Source organism: Eulemur rufifrons, chromosome 29 (assembly GCF_041146395.1).
Source record: "Eulemur rufifrons isolate Redbay chromosome 29, OSU_ERuf_1, whole genome shotgun sequence".
Classification (NCBI taxonomy): Eukaryota; Metazoa; Chordata; class Mammalia; order Primates; family Lemuridae; genus Eulemur; species Eulemur rufifrons.
Window position 1 is genome coordinate 95,381,703 of NC_091011.1, and position 21,301 is coordinate 95,403,003.

Below are 21,301 nucleotides of genomic sequence, written 5' to 3' on the forward strand. Positions count from 1 at the left end.
AGGGCTGCACCAAGGAATACTGTTTATTGTGTACCTTCTTGCACACGCCTCTGATGATTGCCTTTGGACAAATTCCCAGAAGAAAATGGTCAGACTTCAGGGTCTGCTCGTTTTTAGGACTTTTGCTGCGCACGGGCACACTGTCTCCAGAAGGGGCAGTCCGATTTCCAGGGATGGAGACAGCCTGTTCCCTGGTCTCGGTCTTGGTCAGCACTTTGGCCTCACTGTGCCCTGAGCGGAGTGGACGGTGCTGTCCTCTGGGCCACCGCGGAGACCGAGGCTGTTTGTCCCCACTGTACATGGCCTGGTCCCGGGTGGCTGTGCCTTGGGTGTTTCTGTGCCTATTCACAGGGTGGATTTTTCTTTCCTTTCTTTTCTGCCAGTGCCCTTCATGGCCACTGTCGGGTGGCTGCCTACAGCAATTTCTCTTTGCCTTTTAATTTGATGTTTTGATGGCTTCAAACCTGAAACCTAAGCTCCTTGAGTAGAATTAAAGCCCAGTCCCAGGGAGCAGGGCAGGCCTAGAGGTCTGGCGCCACTCAGGGTCCCTGCTGTGCCCCCTCCACTGCTCAGCTGCTCCAGGGACCCGTGGACATCGCTTCTCTGTCTGGAGGGTTTTTTGCCATAGGTGCCCTCACTGAAACCCTTGGCACTTTTGTTTGAGGAGAGTTGTGAAGGTTTGGGGACTTGCCATCACTCTGAAGCCCCCTCTGCTTGGTTATTGCTTCTAAGATTGTTCTAGACAGTTCGCGTTGGGAGAGGTGGTGGAATGAGGCCTTGGTTTTGTTCCTTCTCTGTCAGAGCCTATACAGGGTAGTGGTTGAGAACCCAGGCTCTGGAGCCAGAATGTCTGGATCTGAGTCCCAGACCTACCACTTGGGAGCCCTGTGACCCTGGGTGAGTTCCTTAACGTTTCTGTGTCTTGGCTTCGTTGTTGGTAAAACGTGGGCACCCGTGTCATAGCATAGGTGTTGGTACTGTGTTTGGCTTTGCATCGGTGAACGTATGCAAAGCTTTTAGAACGCCACCAGCCCATGGGAAGTGCCCATATGGGTAGCAGTTGTCTCATGACTCATAGATGAGGTTGTCATTGCTGCCGTGCAGAGCTGTGGTGCGCTGAGGACTGAGTAAGGTCATGTGTATGCGTGTGCCTCACACAGTGCGGTGTGTACTGAAACCGTGCCTGAGAACCAGCGTGGCAGAGTTTGAGTACGTTGGTATAGCCCAGCCAGGCCCAGGGGTGCCAAGATGACATTTGCGTGAGGTCCCAGCTAATGAGCACAGGCCCCAGGGCCACAGGTTGTCACAAGGAGTCTGCATATTCACACATGCACTCGGTGTCATCTTTATTATTTTGCCTGTTGAAGTTTTTTCTCTAATTCAGCACTGTCCAACAGACATAGGTGAATCACATGTGTAAATTTAAATTTTCAAGTAGCCTTTTGGAAAAAGTTAAAAAAAAGTGAAATTAGTTTTAATAATGTCTTTTTTTTTTGAGACAGAGTCTTGCTCTGTAGCCCTTGCTGGAGTGCAGTGGCGTCATCATAACTCACTGCAACTGCAAACTCCTGACTTCAAGCGATCCTCCTGGCTCAGCCTCCCAGAGTGCTAGGATTACAGGCCTGAGCCACTCACTGAGCCTGGCCAATAATATTTAATCCAGTATATCAAAAATATTCTCATTTCTTTTCCCTTTTTTTTTTTTTTTTGACAGAGTCCTGCTCTGTCCCCGGGCTACAGTACCATGGTGTCACCGTAGCTCACAGCAACCTCAAACTCCTGAGCTCAAACGGTCCTCTTGCCTCAGCATCCTGAGTAGCTGGGACTACAGGTATGAGCACCACACCCAGCTAATTTCTTCTATTTTTAGTTACGTGGCTAATTTTTTTTCTATTTTTTAGTAGAGACGGGGGTCTCACTCTTGCTCAGGCTGGTCTCGAACTCCTGACCTCAAGTGATCCTCCCTACTCCAGCCTCCCAGAGTGCTGGGATTATAGGCGTCAGCCACCACGCCTGGCCCAAAATACTCTCATTTCAACATGTAATCTATATAAAAATGTATCAGTAAGCTATTTTTACATTCTTCTTTTCATACCAAGTCTTCATACCACCTCACGTTGACACCCAGCCCTTTCCATCTGGACTGGCCGCATTTCAAGTGCTCTGCACGAAGCCAGTGGCTGCGGTGTTGGAAGAACAGCTCTAATTTATAGCCTATAAGATAACAAAAGAATACCTGTTGGTTGTAAAAATTAAATGCAGAAGTGTGTCCTTTTTGGTTCACCTTTGCAAAGGACTCCATTTGAATAGTGTGCATTTCATGTAAGTACTGCCATTTTCATTCAGTCATTTAACAAATACTTATCTACCGAGCGCCTGCCTAGGCTGTGGCGATTGATAGCAAACAATTCCACTTATTTTTTAAGGTTGTTTTTGAGACAGGGTCTTGATATGTTGCCCAGACTGGCCTCGAACTCCTGGACTCAAAGGATCCTCCCACCTCAGCCTCCGAGTAGCCGGGACTACTGGGGCAAGCCACTGTACCCGGCTAACAGATCCATTTAAAGTATTACTGAATTCATGGTAGTGTTTTGTCCTTGTGTATTTTCTAAAACTTGGCAGGACAACTACTGTTGGGTGGGGTCAGTCACATTGGCTAATGTTAAGGGGTTCTCCTGCTCCCAGTTGGGGAACCACGATTCTCACAGTCCTGCCCAGGGAGGGCAGGCAGCAAAGGCCAGGCCCTGCTCTTGGAGACGATGAACTCAGTGTCTTGCTCCCCCACTGGGGCCTTCCCTACGGATGGGTTGGCCAAAGGCCTCAGTCACGAAAGTCACACTGTTCCCCTCCCTGCGTTCTGGCATTTTAGGCAGGGGCTGTTGTGTAAGGTTTTTTGTTTGTGTTTTCTCCTTAACTTATGCTAAGCCATATATACAACAGCGGGAAGTGTGTGAGCGTAGACGTACGTACCCTTGGAAGATGCGGGGCACAGGGAAAGCCCGTTTAGGCTGAGGCTGGCTTCCCGGCCGAGAACTGGGGAGACCCCCCCCTGACTGTGGAGACGAGGTGGCCACGGATCGTGCCCGGGAAGGAGTCTCCTGTGGTGTCGCATGGTCAGGGTCAGAGCCTGTGTACAAACCCCCTCGAGGGTGTCAGGAAGGACCCCAGGCTTTGCCTGGGAGCAGCAGGGAGCCCTCTGCCTCCGGCATGCCCTCTGTGACAACTCAGCTGGGACGTCTGGGGGCCCGTCCAGTCTAGCTGGGAGAGGCCCGGCGTGGTCATCTTGGGAAGGTTGCTTCCCCCCCAGCCTCGTCACTCCTGTGGAGGGAGGCGCGTCCTGACCCTGCACTCACAGGTTCCCTCGTCACGTCCCAGGCTGGTGTGGGGCCTCGGCTGCCTGGGAGGGGCTGGGTGAGAGGTGCCACTTGAGCCTGCCCAGTGCCCTGCACTTCTCCGCTGGCCCCTGAGCGGTGCAGCAGCTCCAGGGGACACATTGCTGTCCCCTTTACACATGGGAGGAGTGATCTCACAGCGGCTGAGCAGTAGTTCAGGCTTGCTTGGCAAGCTGGGGTTTAAACTGGGCTCCATTGGGCCCCCTTGGCCTGGCCATGGGACCAGACACCCTGCCTGGGTGGCTCTGCTCTCCTTTGGAGCCCAGGCCTGGTCGGCTGGGTGCCCACCCACAGAGGTCCCCCCACAAGCCTTCCCTGGCCTGATCCCCCCGTGGCCTGGAGCAGCCGCTGCCTCCCCCGCTGGTGTCTGCTTCCCTGCTGGAGGTGGAGCCCTGTGCCCACGTGGGGCTGTCGGGCCACTCGCAGGTCCTCAGCTCAGCACCTGGCCTGGCCCAGTGGGCTGGAGGGGACAGGCCGCTTACGGGGGACCAGATGGTCTCCTTCTGAGGCGGGTGCGTCCTCTGGCAGGAGCGTTGGGGACGGGCCCGGCGTGGGGGTCTCTGCTTGAGTTTCTGCAGAGCCTCTGAGCTGCCGCGGGACTCTGGCCAGGCTGCTGGTGCCCGTCTTGGGTGCAGAGGGTGTTGATGCGTCCTCTCTGAGGGAGATCGTGGGATACGTGGTGCCCTGCTGTTGAGGGCTTGTTCTGCCGGCTCTGCACGCTGCCCAGTTGCCTGTTCAGTGAGCAAAGCCCTGGGAGTGTGGGTGCTGCCCTCTCTGTGCCTGGCCAGAGCCATGGGGTAAGGGGCCAGGTGACAGCAGGAGTGGGGGCCTAAGAGAGAGAAGAAGCCGTCCCACAGCGAGGCACCCAGGTCTGCGAGCTCCTTCCTCTCCCTGTGCAGTGGGAGCACGAGCCACACAAAACCCTCCGAGCCTGGGAGGGTCGGCTGGGGGTTCATTGAGTCCAGGTTGGAGGATACTAATGACGTCATAGCAGGGAAGAGGAAGGGTAGAGACTGAGACCCAGACCCAAGTCCAAACACTTTCACATGGACCCCCAGGAGTGGAGGGCAGCCCTGGGGCACCCCAGAGTGTGCAGGCATCTTTGTGACACCTCCCTGTCACGTTTTAGTTGACTCAAACCTGCCCAAGGGGCCTTAGCCCCCCATGGGCCTGGCTGAGACACGCCATGGGAGGGCTGGGGAGGTGGGGCGGGGTGAGCAGAGAGCCTGGCCTCGGGCCCAGGACAGGCCGAGCCTTCTGTTCAGGGGGGCAGGGGGGCAGGGTCTCTGGAGGCCCGGAGAGAATCATTTCCCTTGCGTGTGCGAGAACCCGCCTGTCGCTCTGCTCCTGGTGGGCCACCGCGGCCCAGGTAGAGGGAGCTGAGGAGTAGGGGTGAGGGGTGGTGCTGGTGACTCTGAACCTGGGGACAGCGGTACCCCAAGCCCTTCCTTCCCAGGTGCCCCTGAAGCTTGATCAAGGGTGAAATAAGCAGAGCTACAGGTGACACGCTGGGAGCCGGCGTGGGAGGGAGCCTGGAGGTGCGGCCCCCTTTGCTCCGGGTGGGTTGGATGGGGGGCGGGCAGGTAACGGTGAGCTGGCACCAGAGGAAGATCGTGGTTACCAAAAGCAAAGAACTTGTCTCAGGAGAACACTAAGAGCGCGCGCTGAGGCGGTGAGCAGGCGTCTGCCAGTGGCCTGGGTGCCGGGACAGCTGGGTGAGGCCATGGCAGGTCAGCTGCCCCTGTGTGCACTGTGGGGCTCAGTTTTACTGAGTAAAAATTTTATGATGGAAATTGCTGGTGTGGTGTGTTTTTAAGCTGCTCAAGCATGCCGCCCCACACTCCAGCACTTTGTGTTTGTGCTGCCAGTGTGGCCAGATTGACTGGTCTTGGTGCAGGTGACCAGAGTCACAGGGTTCTAAGCTAGGGGTGGCAGGACGGGATGGGAAAGGCTGTGAAAAAGTGCGTTTCTCTTAGTGCTCCTGTTGTCAGACACGGCCTGTGTGCCTCCCTGGCATTCTCGGGATCATGTGATTTTTGGAGCATCCCTGCAGGGTGTCATTAACCCTTTTGTAGATGAGGAAACTGAGGCACAGAGATAAAGGAATTTGCCTGAGGCTGCTTGCTCATAGTGGCAAAGGCAGACAGACCTGGACCAGGAAGCCTCGCTTCTGAGCCTGTGCTCCTACCCTTCACAGGTACTGCTGTGCCAGGAAAAAAGATGGAACTTTTAAAAATAGAGGAGAAAATTTGAAGAAAGTACATATGTATATATTTTTTTCAAAAGTATATATATATATGTTTTTTGAGACAGGGTCTATTCTGCTGCCCAAGCTAAAGTGTAGTGGCGTCATCATAGCTCACAGTCACCTCAAACCCCTGGGCCCAAGCCATCCTCCTGCCTCAGCCTCCCGAGTAGCCGGGACTGCAGGTGCACACCAGCGTGGCCGGCTAATTTTTTTAATCTTTTGTAGAGATGTGGTCTCACTATGTTGCTTAGGCTGGTCTCAAACTCCTGGTCTCAAACCATCCTCCTACTTGGCCTCCTGAAGAACTGGGATTACAGGTGTGAGCCACCTCGCCTGGTCTAAAATTAGAAGAATATTATCAAATCTTGGGATGAGGGATACTCTTAAGCCAGACAGGAGATGCAGAATTTATAGGGGAAAAGACTGACTGATTTTTTCCCCCAGTTTTTTATTTTGAAAAATGACAACATTGAAAGATTTGATCATCATTAACATTTTACCCCATTTGCTTACGCACACTCTCTCCTCCTCTTTCCCTCTTTCCCCCTCTCTCTCTCCCCCCTTCTCTCACATGTTTTTTCCAGCAGTTGTAGACGTGCTGATGCTTCTCCCAAAGCTCTCCCGCAGGCATTTGCTAAGAATAGGCACAGTCTTCTACATAACGTGATACCCGAATAACACTTACGGAAATTAGCAAGAATTCCCTAATATCATTTAATTATTGATCCATAATCAGATTTCCCCAATAATTCCCAAAATTTCTTGTATAGCCTTTTTTGTGTTTCGAAATCATGATGGAACAGGATCCAACATGATACGTTTTCCCCCATACACAGACTTGTTGAAGAGTTGGGACCAGTTTTCTTGTAGAAGGTCTGGAGTCAGGTTCTGGGTTCGGGAATGGCTGCTGCTTGGTGTCATCCAACTTGTTCCTCCCTCCCTCGTGTGGCCTGTGAGCTGCAGTGTGGTCTTGCAGCGGGGCAGGGACACCTCCTGTCCCTGTGCCCTGCTGTCAGTGCCGGTAGGGTGGTGAGGACGTGACTATCCATTGTGAAGGTTCATTGCCTGCCCTGTCATTGGTAAGGAGTCTGTGGGGGTGACACTTCTGTACCCTGGAAAGAAACTGGCTGGACAACCTTTCACCAGATGGTTTTAGCGTCCATCAGCAATCCTGAGTTGGTTACATTGGAGTTGTCACACGGTGACTTTCTAATCCTGACATTCCTTCTGTGAGTATTGGCAGGTGCTCTGCTGTCAGGAACAGCTGCTGCGCACCCTCCCTCTTTTTAGTATCACCCTCGTCTCATGGGTTTTTGTCGTTGCTGTTGTTCAAATGTTATAATCAATTACAAAACTAACAGATGTGATTCACTTCTGTATCATAGAGTAGGAGAATTTGCGTACAGTGTACGTGTGCCAGATAAATGCTCAACATGCCCATTGTACAAAGAGCTCCTGCAGACTGTTAAGAAAAAGCTTTTAAAAACCCAAGAGAAAAACAAGCAAAGAGGATCAGACAAGGAAGAGGAGATGCGCATTGTTGATGAACATGAAAAGATGCAGCCTCACTAGTAATCAGGGAAATGCAAACCCAAGAGCCAGGTGCTGTGTTCCCTGTTGGTACCAGGAAGCCAGTCGGTAACTTCTGTGGCCAGCGCGGGTGGAGGGGGAGCACACAGGGCTGCTACACGTGGAAGAGTAACTGGGCATCAGCCATTAACATGAAAAATTCTCATGCCTTTGAGCCTAGTGGGTCCTACTTGCGGGCACGTTCCCGAAGGGAAGAAAACACTAGAGATGCACAGGCATTGATTATAGCTTTGCTTGTAGTGGTTAAAAAGAAGGAAGCGACCTGCGTGCCCCTCAGCAGGGGAATGGTGAATAATTGATGGAAAATCCGAGCTACGGGGATGTTAGGAAGCAGACAAATCAGATCTAGCGAGAGCCATGCCCAGCCTGGGGAGGGCTGCGCGGGCACTCAGGGAGCAGCTGGCCCTGGGGGCGCTGGGCTGGGGCAGTCGGTGAAACGCTGGGGGCAGAGTCCTGTTGAGGTGTGAGCAGGAGGGAGGACAGGATGCTCTTTCTGGAAGCATCCGTGATAAGGAGAGGGAGGAGGGCGCTCAGCCAAGAGAGTGGTTTGCCAAGCGTGTCATGAATGTGTTTTCATAACCTAAAATAAAATTTTAAAAAGATTGGCAAAGGGCACATTTTACACTAGTCACAGCCTACTTTCTTTCTTCGTACCCCCACCCCAAGTCTGGATCGAAAATTATCCTCTCCTCATTCCGAGGCGGAATAATCTTCTGTTTCTTTTTATGAAAGTAATGTACCTTTTATAAACATTTCAGAGGACAGGGTAAAATATACACATCACAGAAAAATACAAAGAAGCAGAAGAAACCACTGGTAATCCTAACCAGAGCCACCGTCACCACTTTGTTACCATTTTGATACATTCCTTTTTTTCCCCTGCATGTTTTACACAGGTCCCTGATACAATTTTGTATCTGGCTTTAAAAAAAAAAATCAAGTATTGCCACCCATGCTAGGTAAAAACGTCTTTGCAAACATTATTTTAAACAGTTGCATAATATTCTACCACATGGAGATAGAAGCGTTTACTTCCTCACTTCCATGTTGTTTGATGTCCAGGGTTGCTTTGACTTTTGGGGGCCTAAGCCTTTCTCCCCATTTCAGGTGGACACCGCAGGGCTTCCGTGGTAGCGGGGCGAGGCCCGAGGCTCTTTTTCTTTGCCCTTTTGTGCACGTGGCTAAATTGCCGTGCAGCAGACCAGTCAGCATGGCCCCCCAAGAACAGCGATCAGGGGACCCCACTGCACGCCTGCCCCACGGGGCAGTCTCATTAAAGCAAAAGTAAACTTTTATGGCTTTGGTAGATGAAAAATAGAATTTTACTTTTGTCTTAATTTATAATTCTTTAAGTACCCAATGAGGGTGGGTGCTTTTGTGTGTGTATCAGCCATTTGAACTTTCTTTACTCATTTAGAGACTTCATGTTTATTTTTTGAAGCAGTGTTGATGAGCTTTGTGTCTATCAGTGATACTAACCTATCGATATAGTCACATTTTTTTCAGGTAGTTGATTTCTCTTTAATATATTCTTCTTAGGGTTTTTGTAGCTTTTTATCATTCGGGATTTTTCGTTGATGTGTATTTGAATCTATCGCTCTTTTCTCTGCGGGCCTTTACATCTGCTGGGGGTTCCTTTGGAGCCCCTCCTTTCCCGCAGCCCAGCCCCTCTTCTTGAGCCCCCTCCCTGGCTCCGACCTCTCTGGCCGGAGAGAGGCGGCTTCCTCTGGCTTCCCCGAGCCTGGCGCTGTGCCTGGCGCAGCACGGGCAGGGCGGAGGCTGGATGGCGAGGGCTGAGGCGCAGGCAGTAGGTGCGCGTGGGTGGGCAGGGATGGTGCCCGGAGCAGCACAGGGGAAGGTGTGAAGGTGGGTCCAGGGAGGAGAGGGTGGGGAGACCTACCTTTTTGGGGTTCGAGAAGGGCTGGACGGGTGTTTACAGATAGTGCCCTGGACCTCTGCTGCTGGGTGTCGTTGGCTGTCTTGTGCCCGGTTTGGCCCTGAGACTGGCTGCACGAAGTTGCTGCTGGACAGACCAGGCGCCTAGATCTCCTTGCTGACTGGGGAGAGGTCCTGCCAGGGGCCTCCTGGTTGGCGCTGACTCTCTGCCTTGACCTTAGAGTGTCAGTTCCCAGAGGATGGCAGCTCTGCAGGTGGGTCTGGAGACCTTCCTAGCCTTTCTCATCCTGAGGCTGAGGGCCCCGTGGGCTCCACAGCTGTGACCAGGGTTGCCCAGCATCATTTCATGCTGATGGTGTAGCCCTTGGTGCCAGGCCTGAGAGCTGCTGGGCTGGCCAGGGCAGCAAGGTATGAGATTGGATTAAGATAAAAGTGTAAAACGCAGCTGCTAAATGCGCTATTTCAGTTGCTCTAGGATGCGGGAGAACCAGGTCGGCTGGGGACAGATGGTGGGTGTTTGACAGGAAGATTGTGCGGATGAACTGGCTGAAACTTGTAGCATTTGGAGGTGGCCCTGTGCCCCCCTCCCCTGAGCATGAGGCTGGGTGCCTGGGCCGGGCAGTCTGGGTGTGGGCGGGGGCCGGCCAGCACAGGGCCCTGCAGGACGGGGGGCGTGCACCCCAACCCTCTGGTCAGAAGGAACCCACCAGGAGGGGCTCTCGGAGAGGGGAGTTCATTCATTAGATGTCCCGCGCTGTGCTCAGGACCCTTGTGGCCCTGGGAAGCTTTGGTTCAGGACGGCTGTCTGCCTTTCCTCAGGCCTCTTCCCTGACCGCAGGGCTGCCTGGCCCGTGTGGCTCTGTCCACACACGCGCATGGCATGAGGGTCTGCCTGCCAAAAGGAAGCATTCCAAGTTGGCGTCTGGGCTACCGCACCGCTTTCTCCCTGCGGGGGAGCTCGGGAAGCCCGAGTCAGTCGTTCATGCCTCATGGTGGTCCAGGGCTGGGTGAAGGGGAGTAGGGGACAGGAGGTTTTTGAAAGGTCAAGGAGGAAGGACCTCAGGGAGGGGTCTTTTGGAAGGAGAGGCCCTTCTAGGAAGGCCAAGGCTGGGCCGTCCAGATGTGGGTACCAGGACGGGCATGAAAGGAAGATGGGGGGTGCCGCTGAGAGATGAGCTCTGACCAAGGAGAGGTTTGGGCCCCGGTTGGCCCCGTGTCAGCAGAGCTCTTGGCAGGCCAGGGTGGCAGTGGCCTGGATGGAGAGCCCCATGGGCTCTAGCTGGCCAGCCAAATGGCCTGAGTTCAAATCACCTGCTGGCTGGTGACCTTAGGCAAGTCCCTCAGCCTCTGTGCCTCTGATTCCTCATCCGTAAAATGGGGAGATTAATTGTACCTTTCTCAAAGAGTTATTGTGCGGGCTAACGGGTTAATATGTGTAAAATGCTCAGAGTGGGGCCCATCGTGTTCAGTAAGTTGCTGCTGTTATCACGTGACCACTGGTGTCCCACGTGGCTACTGTCTCGGGTGTCTGGGGCACCCAAGGTGGCTCAGGTGCTCCTAGGGGCCCCAGCTGGCTCTGGGTGCCCTCCTGAGGGGCCCAGGAGCCCAGGCCCCTGCATGAGATGAGGCAGACTAAACATGAGCATGGATGGCAGAGACAAGACGTGCTGTGGGTGTTGGGAGGAGGCCAGGCTACGTGGGAGGCCCTCGAGGGCGTGGTGGGGGCAGCAGCTATGAGCTGTGTGATACCTGCCACTGAGCTGGTTGGGATGGACGGCTCTGGCCCCAGACAGAAGGTGGCCTCCCACGAGTGCCCTGCTGTTGTAACATCTGGCATGGGAATCCAGGCGCATTTAAACTTTTGTCCACTGGATTCAGCCTACCTGAGTGTTTTGCACTTGTGCTCTCGGCAGCTCAGTTTCTGCATTTTCTCCGTGTCGGTCCTGCAAAATTAGTGCAATTATTTGAATACTGTATTGCATTTTCCATTTATAAAACTGTTTTACTTTTGGCCAGGTACAGTGGCTCATGCTTGTAATCCTGGCACTTTGGAAAGTTGAGGCAGAGGCATCGCTTGAGGCCAGGAGTTTGAGACCAGCCTGAGCAACATAGCGAGACCTCATCTCTACAAAAAAATAAAAAATTAAAAACTAATTTTACTTTTGTAAAAAATATGAACATAAATAGAAGTGCTGGTACTTCTGATAAGGAATGAAGATCTCATAAATTGAATGTAGAAGTAGATTTTTTATTCATGGGACTTAAGTTGGACTGTGTATTCAGTTTTGATGGGAGGTAACATTTAAAAATACATGAAATGTAGGAAATGGGTCAAAATTGTGAGGAAAAGCCATGGAGCAATTAGGGGGCATGTAATACTTAAAACATTCTTTTTTTTTCTTTTGAGACAGGGTCTCGTACTGTCGCCCAGGCTGGAGTGCAGTGGTGTCATCATAGCTCACTACAGCCTTGAATTTCCTGGCTCAAGCAATCCTCCCATCTCAGCCTCCTGAGTAGCTAGGACTAGAGGCACATGCCACCATACCTGGTTAATTTTTAAATTTTTTGTAGAGATGGGTCTCACTATGTTGCCCAGGCCGGTCTCAAACTTCTGGCCTCAAGCGATCCTCCCACCTCAGCCTCCCAAAGTGCTGGGACTATAGGCTTGAGCCACCGTGCCCACCTGTACTTCACATTCTGAGTCCAGAACCCCCTAAGTACCAAGGAGCGGGGGCACAGGCTCCTGCCCCGCCTCTCAGGCCCTGGGAGGGTTAAGAATGGTATGAAGTGTCCAGGGCACTTGTTGCAGGGCCAGCCCAAGGGATGGGGCGTAGCACATGCCGGACCCCTTTCCCCTGCAGAGAGGGGCTTATGGGAAGCACTCTTCGGCAGAATGACACGTGCGCTGTGGCTGAGGGCTCAGCGGTGGGCCCGAGCCAGGCCCCAGCAGCTGCTGTTGCTGTCAGAGCAGGAGTGGTGTCCAGGCCCTCCCAGGGGCTTAGAATGTGGGCAGATGGGACAAGGTCAGGAGGCCTGATGGGGACATCCTTTGAGGGGAGGGCCCTTATCCTGTCCACCATTGTGCCTAGCACAGAGTTCATGGACAGAAAGGAAAACAGAGAAACTGCTATCAGGTAGCAGGTTTGATGCAAACAGGCCATTTCTGGGCTGGGATGACTCTGCCCTGGTGGGGGGTGGTCTAGGTTTCCCCCTCCATGCACTGGGCAGGGCACTGTGGCTCTCTGCCCACCCCACCCCTCACTGGCCCCTTCTCTCCTTCAGCTTTTCCCTGGGGACGGGAGGAACGAGGTCACTAGGAGGGCTCAGATACTCTGAGCTTGGGCCCTTGGAAGGTTCTGGGGATGTGAGGTGGTTTCTGTGCAGTCCTGACTGCCGGCCCCCTGAAGCCAGCCCCATCACCTGTAGGTCGGGTGGGGCAGAGACTTCGTCTGCTCACCCTGTCTCCACTTAATAAGCACTCACTGAGAAAATAATGTTAAATGAAGACTTGGAGGCCTGAGCATTGGTCTGGGAATCCGAGTCCTGGCCCCTGTCTGGGCTCTGCCACCGATGGGCTGTGTAACCTCAGGTGAGTCACGTCCCCTCTCTGGGCATCAGTGCCCTTGTCTCTAAAATGTGAGGTTAGAACCAGAGCATGAGTCCTGAACCTGGACTCCATGGCGGGGGACAAGGAGGCTAGGAACCTACTAAAACACACCTGCATGTTTTTTCCAAGTGTGCGTTGTTTTTTCTATAGAGTCCCTAGCTTTTGTCATTTCCTAGGTCTGCAGTAATAAAACACCGTAAACTCGGTGGCTAGAACAACAGAAATTTGTTCTCTCACAGTTCTGGAGGCCAAAAGTCTGAGATCAAGGTGTTGGCAGGGCCACACTCCTTCTGAAGGCGCTAGGGAAGGGTCTGTCCGAGGCCTCTCTCCTGTGTCTCTTCACATTGACTTCCGTTTGTGAGCATCTGTCTCTGTGCCCAAATTTCCCTTTTATGGGGACACCAGCCATAACGCATCAGGGGTCCCCCCTCCTGCGGTATGACCTAATCTTAACTCATGACATCTGCAACGACCCTGTTTCCAAATCAGATCACATTCTGAGGCCCTAGGGGTTGGGACTCAAGGAGCTCCAGCATCCACCCTTGCTCTGAGGTCTCTTAGGCAACCCCCGGAACCAGCCCTAGCTGAGGTGAAACTGCTGAGGTTACAGACTGACAGTGTCCGCCTCGATCCCCCACGTCAAGAACGCTGGTGCTCCCTGGAATGACTCCTGTGTGGGATGTGGCGCTCGCTCTCCTCCAAGCAGTAACGGCTCCTCTGTTGCTCGCCTGCTGTGTGCCAGGCACCGTGGGAGCCCCGCGCGCACAGCAGACCCAGCTGGGGAGCTGGGATCATCCCTAGTTTACAGATTAAAACCCGAGATGCAGCGAGGCTAAGCTGACTGTGAATGGTCACACAGCTCACAGGTGCCAGAGGCTGAACTTGATCCCAGCTCTCGCAGCTCCCAGAGCCCGTCTTGCGGTGTGCCGCCATGCGACTTAGGGTCTGTGCCGATTATTTTTCTGTGACTTATCTCTTCCACAGACTGGCCCAGCCAGAGACCATCTCTTTTAGGCCTGCTCTCTCCCCACGAGAACAAAAGCCTGGTGCGCAGTTCATGCTCAGCAAAGACGTTCACCCATTCCCTCACTCGGAGATTCGTCACACACGCTGTGTGTGCCTGGCGGAGTTCTACTGGGGGAGCATTAAATGCATAAGAACATCCGAGAGTGGCGAGTGCGATGATGTTGACAGCGAGGTCTCTGGGAGGGTCAGCTCCTGAGGAAGGGATGTTGCAGCTGAGACCCGAATGACCTCAAGGACGAGCAGGTGTAGAGGCCCTGGGCAGGGAACAAGGCCTGTGTGTTGGCAGCCTGGTGGCTGGATGGAGGTGGGTCACGGGGAGAGTGACAGATGGGAGCCCGAGGGGCAGCGGGACGGACTCAGGAGCTGGGGTGTCACTGTGTGCCAGGGCTCCCTGGGAAGCTGTTTTAAGAGGCCATGCCTCCTGTTGTGAAGGCAATAGGCGGGCAGCGGTGACACGGGAAGCAGACAGGCAGTCTGGTGGGCCAGGCGGGGAGGGGTGGCTCACCTTCCTGCAGGAGAGAGGAGCAGGCGAGAAGGTTTGGGCCAGGTGTGGGCCAGGTGTCGGAAGGAAAGCCCTCAGGACTGAGCACAGATGGGCCTGGGGGAGTGTGAGAAAGGGGGTGGGGAGACTGTACTAGGTTTGTGGGGAGTTGATGCTGTGCCATTTGTAAGGTGGGGGACGCGGGGGTGCAGCGTTGGGGGGGCGTGGTGTAGAGGTCAGGGGCTGCCACCACGGAAGCTCGACTGGTGTCAGCGGACAACTGCCAAACTCGTAAGGAGGATGAGGCCTGCAGGCTGCCAGCAAGGGCTGTGGGTTTGTGGGGTAGGCGGCCCGAAGACCCCTGCCCCTTTTCTCCTGGGATTCCCTAGTCCACTGCCACCGCCTGCTCTGGGAGCCTGTTGTGCTCCTCACTGCCTCCCCCGGCTCAGCGACGACGGGGCGGGGCCAGCCCGGGTGGCCGCGGAGGGGCACCAGCATCCCTGCCAGCCGGCACGCAGCGCAGGAAGATGTTTGCTGCCACCTCGTGGGCAGGAAGAGCCTGACCGGTCTTGGCGGCCAGTGTGGCTCTCCGGCTGCCCCAGGCGGAGCTGGCCACAAACTTTGGCTTTTCAAAAGAAAGCGAGTCAGTCCTTCCTCATCTCTGAGGAGGACAGCCACCACTTCCCTGTGGGTTGTGTGGGCCGCAGCTGGGCACAGCCCAGGACTTATCAATGGATCAACCAGCAAACATTTGGGCGGAGAGCAGGGACAAGGGCCTGTAGGTTCTGGGGCCAGAGCTGTCCTTTCCTTGTCCTCAGGCCCAGCCCTCTTTCTGGGCAGTGTCACATCTCAACGCTGCCCAGTAGGTTTTCCCTACCCCATCACGGCCCTGTGCTCACATGGGCCGGCTTAAGGGGCCATGCAGCTTGGGCCGCCATCAGACATAGCCAGGGCCAGGCCTTTCTCCGGACTTGCAGGCACTCAGAGCAGCAGGGGCTGTTTGGTGCTACTCTTCTGCTCCTGTGCCTCCAGGGAAGGCTGTGTTCTTCCTGACCCAGAATGCACACTGCAGGCATCCGTGAGGGGCTTCATCTTTAGTCCCCTGGACACTTCCATGGAGCCTCTCAGCCCCTAAGAGGCAAATTCGTTCTGGAGCCCCTGATGGCCTTAAGGACCAGAGAGCCAAGGTGAGGGCTAGTTTTATGGAACTCCTGTGTGCTGCAGCCTGCAGCTCTTTGGGGCTGTCCTAACTTCCTTCAGGCCCACCAGGCAATGGCCGCATTGAGGACAGCTGTCTTTGCCACATATCTTTGGAGCAAAATCTTGTCAAACAGAAACCTCATCACTGACCCCATGAGGAAAAGAGGCGTGTGCCTGCGGCTGTTCTCCTTTCTGGGATCATTGACTGGCTTGATGTCCTGAGATGTTTATGTGGGGGTAGGTGCCCTTCTCTGTCTAGTTTCTCTGGGTCAGGAAAGGTTTCTGCGGAAAAGGGTAGGAAGGAGGAGGCAGCCAGGTGAGGAAGAGGAAACCTGTTTTAGGTTTGGGAATTGACCCAGGCTGACCTTCGTGCTTGGGCTGATTCTGCAGGTGCAGTAGGACCTGGGAGCCTTGGTGTCCTCTGAGAACACACGATGTTCTTTTGGGGCCGGGGCACTGCTGCCCGCCTTCCCTGAGACCTGTGTGGTGTGTGTGGAGCGAGCGGGGGCCTCCCGCCTTCTCTCCTGTCCTGCCGTTCTTCCACCGAGAGCCAGCTGGGTCCTGCAGCATCCCATCCCCTCTTGGGCACCTTGTTCCCTGTCCCCCTCCCACTCCCCCTCCCCCCCGCAGTGTCCAGAGAGCAGCACCCATAGCTGCTGTTCTATGCTTGCATTTTCGTTGGCTTGGGAGGTCTGTGAATGGCCTTATTCTACTGAGGAAGGGCCATCCCTAGGTGTGTGAGAAGACACAGATGCAGATCGGGAGGTCAAGGCAGGAAGATCTATAGCTCACCAAGGTTGTCAGACTTAAACTGGGAAATGTGAGTCAGGATTCCTGGGTTCTGTTCTTGTCTCCACGCTCGCCTGAGGGTCCTGGGAAAGGCTCTTCTGCCCAACCATCTATTATCTATTATGGGGGGAGATGCATCCCGGAGAGGAAGCCATCATCACTGCTGTTAATAACTAGTCCCATGAAAATACGAAATCGCCCCAGGGCCTGTCCAGGCTTGAGAGATCCAGCCCGGGGCTTGGGAGTTCCCCTCGCTGCTTTCTGCAGGGAGCACCCAGGAAGGAGAGGCCCTGCCTTCCTGAGGCATTCCCCTAGCCCCACAGGAATGCGCCACTTTTATCTTCCACTTGGCTCTGACCAGGACCCTGGAATTTTAACAGACACGTTGGGAGGAGAGCTGGACTGGGAGCGGAGGAAACCTGGGAGTGTCACCTCTTTAAAGGAAACGTGAGCCCGCGGCACCCCACCCCCCATCCTTTGCCATTGCTCACTCCCAGTCTGCTCGAGGTACTGGGGCAGCTCTGATGTCATATTTTGTGGAGTGTAGTAAACTGGCTCATCTTCAGAGCCCCGTGAGAGGCCTGATGTTTACAATGCAGCTCACAGCCAGGGAACGCCTTGCCCAGACCTGGGGAGAGCCCTGGATTTACTCGGTATCTGGTGCAGCCCACGCAGAAATTGAAAGGGCAGCAGAGCTGGGACAGAAAAGTTTTTGTTCAAAGAAAGCATCAGTCTCTAGCCAGGACCGCAGTCTACCACTCGTGGGCCGTCATCCGGAGAAGAGGTGAGAGACCCGGCGAGTAGCTGGGGATCAGACTTTGGGGCCTCAGAAATGAGTCACTTGCCCAAAATTGTGGTCCAGGCCAGAGGTCATCTTTTGACTGTTGTGTTGCCCGTAGGCAGGACACTTAACCCAGTCCAGAGTGATGAGTATCTTCTGGGTTTTATAATGGCCAGAGAAGACAGCTCCAGTCATGAAGAGAAGCCAACTTAGCATCCAGCGAATCTCGACTCAGAACGTCTCATTCGAGCTCCCCATTTTACAGATGAGACTGGGGCCAGAGAAGGCATAAAACTTGCCTACTGACTCCTAATTTAGGCTTTTAATAATTCTGGCCCTCATGTTGGCCCTTCTTCCTTTGGGGAAAGAGAAAATGGCCCAATTTTCTCCAAAATGGGGCCCAGCGTGTGGCATATTCCAGGACTGTTATTTATCTGGCCTGCTCTTAATGACAGCTCCTCGCCTACCTGGCCAATCCTAGGAGGAGCCCTGGGCTGGAATTTCCTGTTTTCTGAGGGCTCCCGGGGGCTGCCCCAGCAGGCCGGCTCCCCTGCGCCGCCGCCGTTCCCGGGTGTTCCAGGCCACACTTGCCGCCTCTCCTGGCTGGGCTGGCTCCCGGCCTCTCCAGGTCTGGGCTTGCCGGCTGCGAGGTGGAGGAGTTGAGGGACTCGGTCGGCCCACACCAGGTGCCCGGAGGCCGGAGATCCGTGCTCCCCGGCGGCGGCCCCGGCCCGGGCCCAGCCCCGCGCCCCTCGCCATGGGCCTGGCCCTCGCTCGCGGGCCCTGAGCATGGAGCGGGGCTGGCCGCCGGGGGACAGCAGCAGCGGGGAGCGGCCCGCCGCCTGCCGCCGCGCCCTCAGCGTCTGCGATTCGCTGGACCTGCACGGCGCCCCGGCTGGCCGCGCTGCCGCCGCCCTGCAGGCCGCCCTGTGTGCCGCGCGCGAGCAGCCGGCGCGGCCGCGGAGCGTATGCTCGGGTGGTCCGGGGCAGCCGCCTGCCGGCGCCCGCGGCCTGCTGCTCGGCCTCCTGCGCCCGCGCCTCGGCCGCCGGGGCCCAGCGCCGTCGGGGCCGCCCTGCTCGCCAGCGCCCAGCCCGGAGCCCAGCCCCGCGCCCAGCCCCGCGCCCAGCCCCGCGCCCAGCCCCGCGCCGGCCCGGCGCAACCGCACCCGGGGCGAGCCGGCGCCGCGGCCAAGACCCACCAGCATGACGTTCCTGGAGGTCAACCGCCTGGAGCTGGCTGCGGCTGAGGCGCCGGGCGCGGGCGCGGGGCTGGGCCGTGCGGGCAGCGCGGGCTTCCTGCGGGGCGCGTCGCTGTGGAGCAGCCAGCGCTGGCAGGTGTTTCGCGGCGGTGGCGGGCGCAGCGCCGAGGGTCCCCGGCGTGGCCTGTCTGCGCTCAGGAAGAGCTTCAGCTTCCGCCTGCGCCGCGGCCAGGAGATCCGGCGCTCCGAGTCGGGGCTGTTGGCGCGGCCGCCCCGCGCGCGCACCCGTAGCGACGGCGACGCCAGCTCCCTGGGCGCCTTCCCCAGCCGCCGCGACCTGCTGGGCTCCGAGGCCCCGCGCGCCGCGCCGGAGCCGGGCCGCCCCCGCGCCGCCGGCCTCTGGAGGCTGCTCACCAGCCGCTTCCGCCGGAGGGAGCCCGCGCCCGCCGCGCCGCTGTGGAGCCGCCGGGCAGCCGCCGCCCCCGGGCTCCTGGGTGCGACGAGCGGTAAGGGGGATGGCAGCGCGCGCCTAGGTGGCCTCTCTGGTTGGAGTCTAGCAGGAAACAAGAACTTGTGTGAGAATCGGTAGGAAACCTAGCTGCCAGAGGTACATATGCTGTGCCGGCCAGGGGCCAGCTGGGACTGGCTCACGTGCCATCAGCCCCCAGTGTCTGGGTCGTTTGCAGTGTCCAGAGGGGGTGACAGTGGCGGAGGATTGCAGGGCAGTGCAGGCGACAGCACTGCCATAACATCCTGGAATAGGAAGGGCCTGGGTTCGGATCTGGTCCTCCTCCTGTTTGGCAGATGCAGAGTTTCGGCTCAGGAAAGGAAGGAGACTTACCAGCATCAGATGGTTCTAGCCAACCTAGGACGTTTCCTAGTTTCCAGGCCGGGGATGAGCTCTGGCCTTTAGCTGCCTCTGCGGATGAGTTTAGGGACTGCTTGGGGACCTGGCCTTTGAGACCACCTTGGGATAGTACCTCTGGGAGCCAGCTGGGAAAGCCAGTGCTGCCCAGCCAGAGGGGCAGGCCCAGGCCAGGGCCACCCAGAGCTGGCCCAGGGGTGTGTGTGGAAGCCTGGAGGGTGAAGGCTGCCTGTGGGTGGGCCTGGCTAGCCTGAGGCTTCCCTTTCATGGGACACTGCTTGAGTCAGGTGCTGAGAATGGACTAGAGGGAAGGGCACCTGGGAGGTGGGTCTCTGGGAGAGAGTGGTGGCAGCCTCCCCACTGAGGAGGAGCCTGCGAGGAGGGCGGGACAGGGCGGGGTAGACGCCTCCGGTTGGACCTGCCCCTCACAGAACTGGGCCAGGTGAGGCTCCGCCCTCTTCACCCAGGCTCAGGAATGTGGTGGGTGGCCCCACCCTGCCAAGGGTGAGCTGTTCCTACTCGCAGGAATCTGGCCCACCCCCTGCCAGGTGCCCAGCCCTTGGGGCAGGTCTGAGACCTGCTGGAGTGGCCTCTAACCTGGGCCTGGTACCTGGGGCCCCAGGCTGGGTGTGGCCTGCTTACCTGCTGGAGCAGGAGGAAGGATGCAGGTCCGAGTGCAGGTGGATTGAGCCCACAGCCCTCACAGTCCTGTCCTGGAGACTGTCCTTGCTCTGTTCCGCTCAGAAAGAACCTTCCCACTGCTTTCTAGGGAACTAGGGATGGAGGGTTGAGATCTCCTCGAGGAAGGTGCTGTCCTCTGGCCTTGGCCTAGGGAGGGGCATCCTAAGTGACATTGGTGCTGGTGGTGGGGACAGTTGTGCCACCTTGGCACTGATGGGGCGGCTCTGTCTTCCACAGACTCGTTTGTGAACAGCCAAGAGTGGACGCTGAGCCGCTCTGTGCCGGAGCTTAAAGTGGTGAGTGAGGCCCATGGGGGTGAGGGTGGGCGAGGCAGGCAGCCGGGTCTGGGCCTCTCTTCTCCTGTGCCCTCCCCTGCTCCTCTCAGCATGTCCCTCCTGCTCCCTCTCTCCTGCCCCTTCAGCCTTGGCTTTTCTCCTTCCTGCCTCCTCTTTGCCTTTCCTGTCCAATCTTCTCCTTCGTGCCCGCTGACGCCACTCACCCCCTCCTCTCCTGCAGGGCATAGTGGGGAACCTGTCTAGTGGGAAGTCAGCCTTGGTGCACCGCTATTTGACAGGGACCTATGTCCAGGAGGAGTCCCCTGAAGGTGAGCATCACAGGTCCAGCTGGGGCATGGAGGCTGGCCTTCTGCTCCTGTCCCCTCCACAGGGTCAGGGTGGGGTCTCCAGACCCCGTCCTTCCCAGCCCTCGTCTCCGGGTGGATTTCTTCTCTGCTGGGCCTCCTTGGGCTCGTTCTCCTCATCTTGGTGCTGACCGTGCGCTCTGTCCTAGGGGGGCGGTTTAAGAAGGAGATTGTGGTGGATGGCCAGAGCTACCTGCTGCTGATCCGAGATGAAGGAGGCCCCCCTGAGCTCCAGGTGATGCTCCTGCCCCATGGCCTGGGGCCCACCCCTGTGCCTGGAGGCACTTTCTCAAGCTTGCGGACTCAGACTGGGCGAGTTTGCGAGTCTGGGGAGAGGGGTCCGCCCAGGGCTCCCTGCCTGGTGTGGGAGTTTGCTGGGGCCCAGGTGAGGGTGCTAATTCTGCTTGGTCTCCCCTAGTTTGCTGCCTGGGTGGATGCAGTGGTGTTTGTGTTCAGCCTGGAGGATGAAATCAGCTTCCAGACGGTGTACAACTACTTCCTGCGGCTCTGCAGCTTCCGCAACGCCAGCGAGGTGCCCATGGTGCTAGTGGGCACGCAGGGTGAGGCGGGGCCCTGCAGGAGCAGCAGAGGGCGGGAGGCCCCGCAGGGATGCACGGTGGGGGTGGCCAGGTGCGAGAAAGCCCCCAGCCTCCACTCTTTGCCCGGTGCCGGTGAGATCTTAGCCCTTCCTGTGTTGCCGATCACCGGAGGCCTCTTTCTCGCTCTTGCCCGGCTGAGTCTTGCAGTTCGTGCGACTGTTGTGTCCGTGTTTTTTGAGTTGAATAAACAGAGACTCGGATTAAGTGGTTGCTCGTTCGCACGCACTGAAGCATGTCAGGGTTGGAATGAAGCCCAACCTGTGTTCTTGGGGCCCTTTGCCCACCCACTCTCCGGCCAAAGGGCCCC

General features: G+C 56.6%; 1 protein-coding gene across 6 annotated transcripts in view; it reads left to right on the plus strand.

The window, feature by feature from the left end:
* The window catches only part of AGAP3 (ArfGAP with GTPase domain, ankyrin repeat and PH domain 3), a 55,414-nt gene that overhangs the window by 7,205 nt on the left and 26,908 nt on the right, over positions 1-21,301 (plus strand). For 5 of the 6 annotated variants that reach the window (XM_069461486.1, XM_069461493.1, XM_069461494.1 and 2 more), the window contains 4 exons: positions 19,993-20,051; positions 20,272-20,359; positions 20,545-20,630; positions 20,814-20,955. In XM_069461486.1, the coding sequence (XP_069317587.1) occupies positions 19,993-20,051; positions 20,272-20,359; positions 20,545-20,630; positions 20,814-20,955 (375 nt within the window). Of the gene's footprint in view, positions 1-17,666; positions 18,090-18,125; positions 18,716-19,992; positions 20,052-20,271; positions 20,360-20,544; positions 20,631-20,813; positions 20,956-21,301 lie in introns of those variants that run through there. The other variant, XM_069461490.1, reaches the window with a different exon arrangement.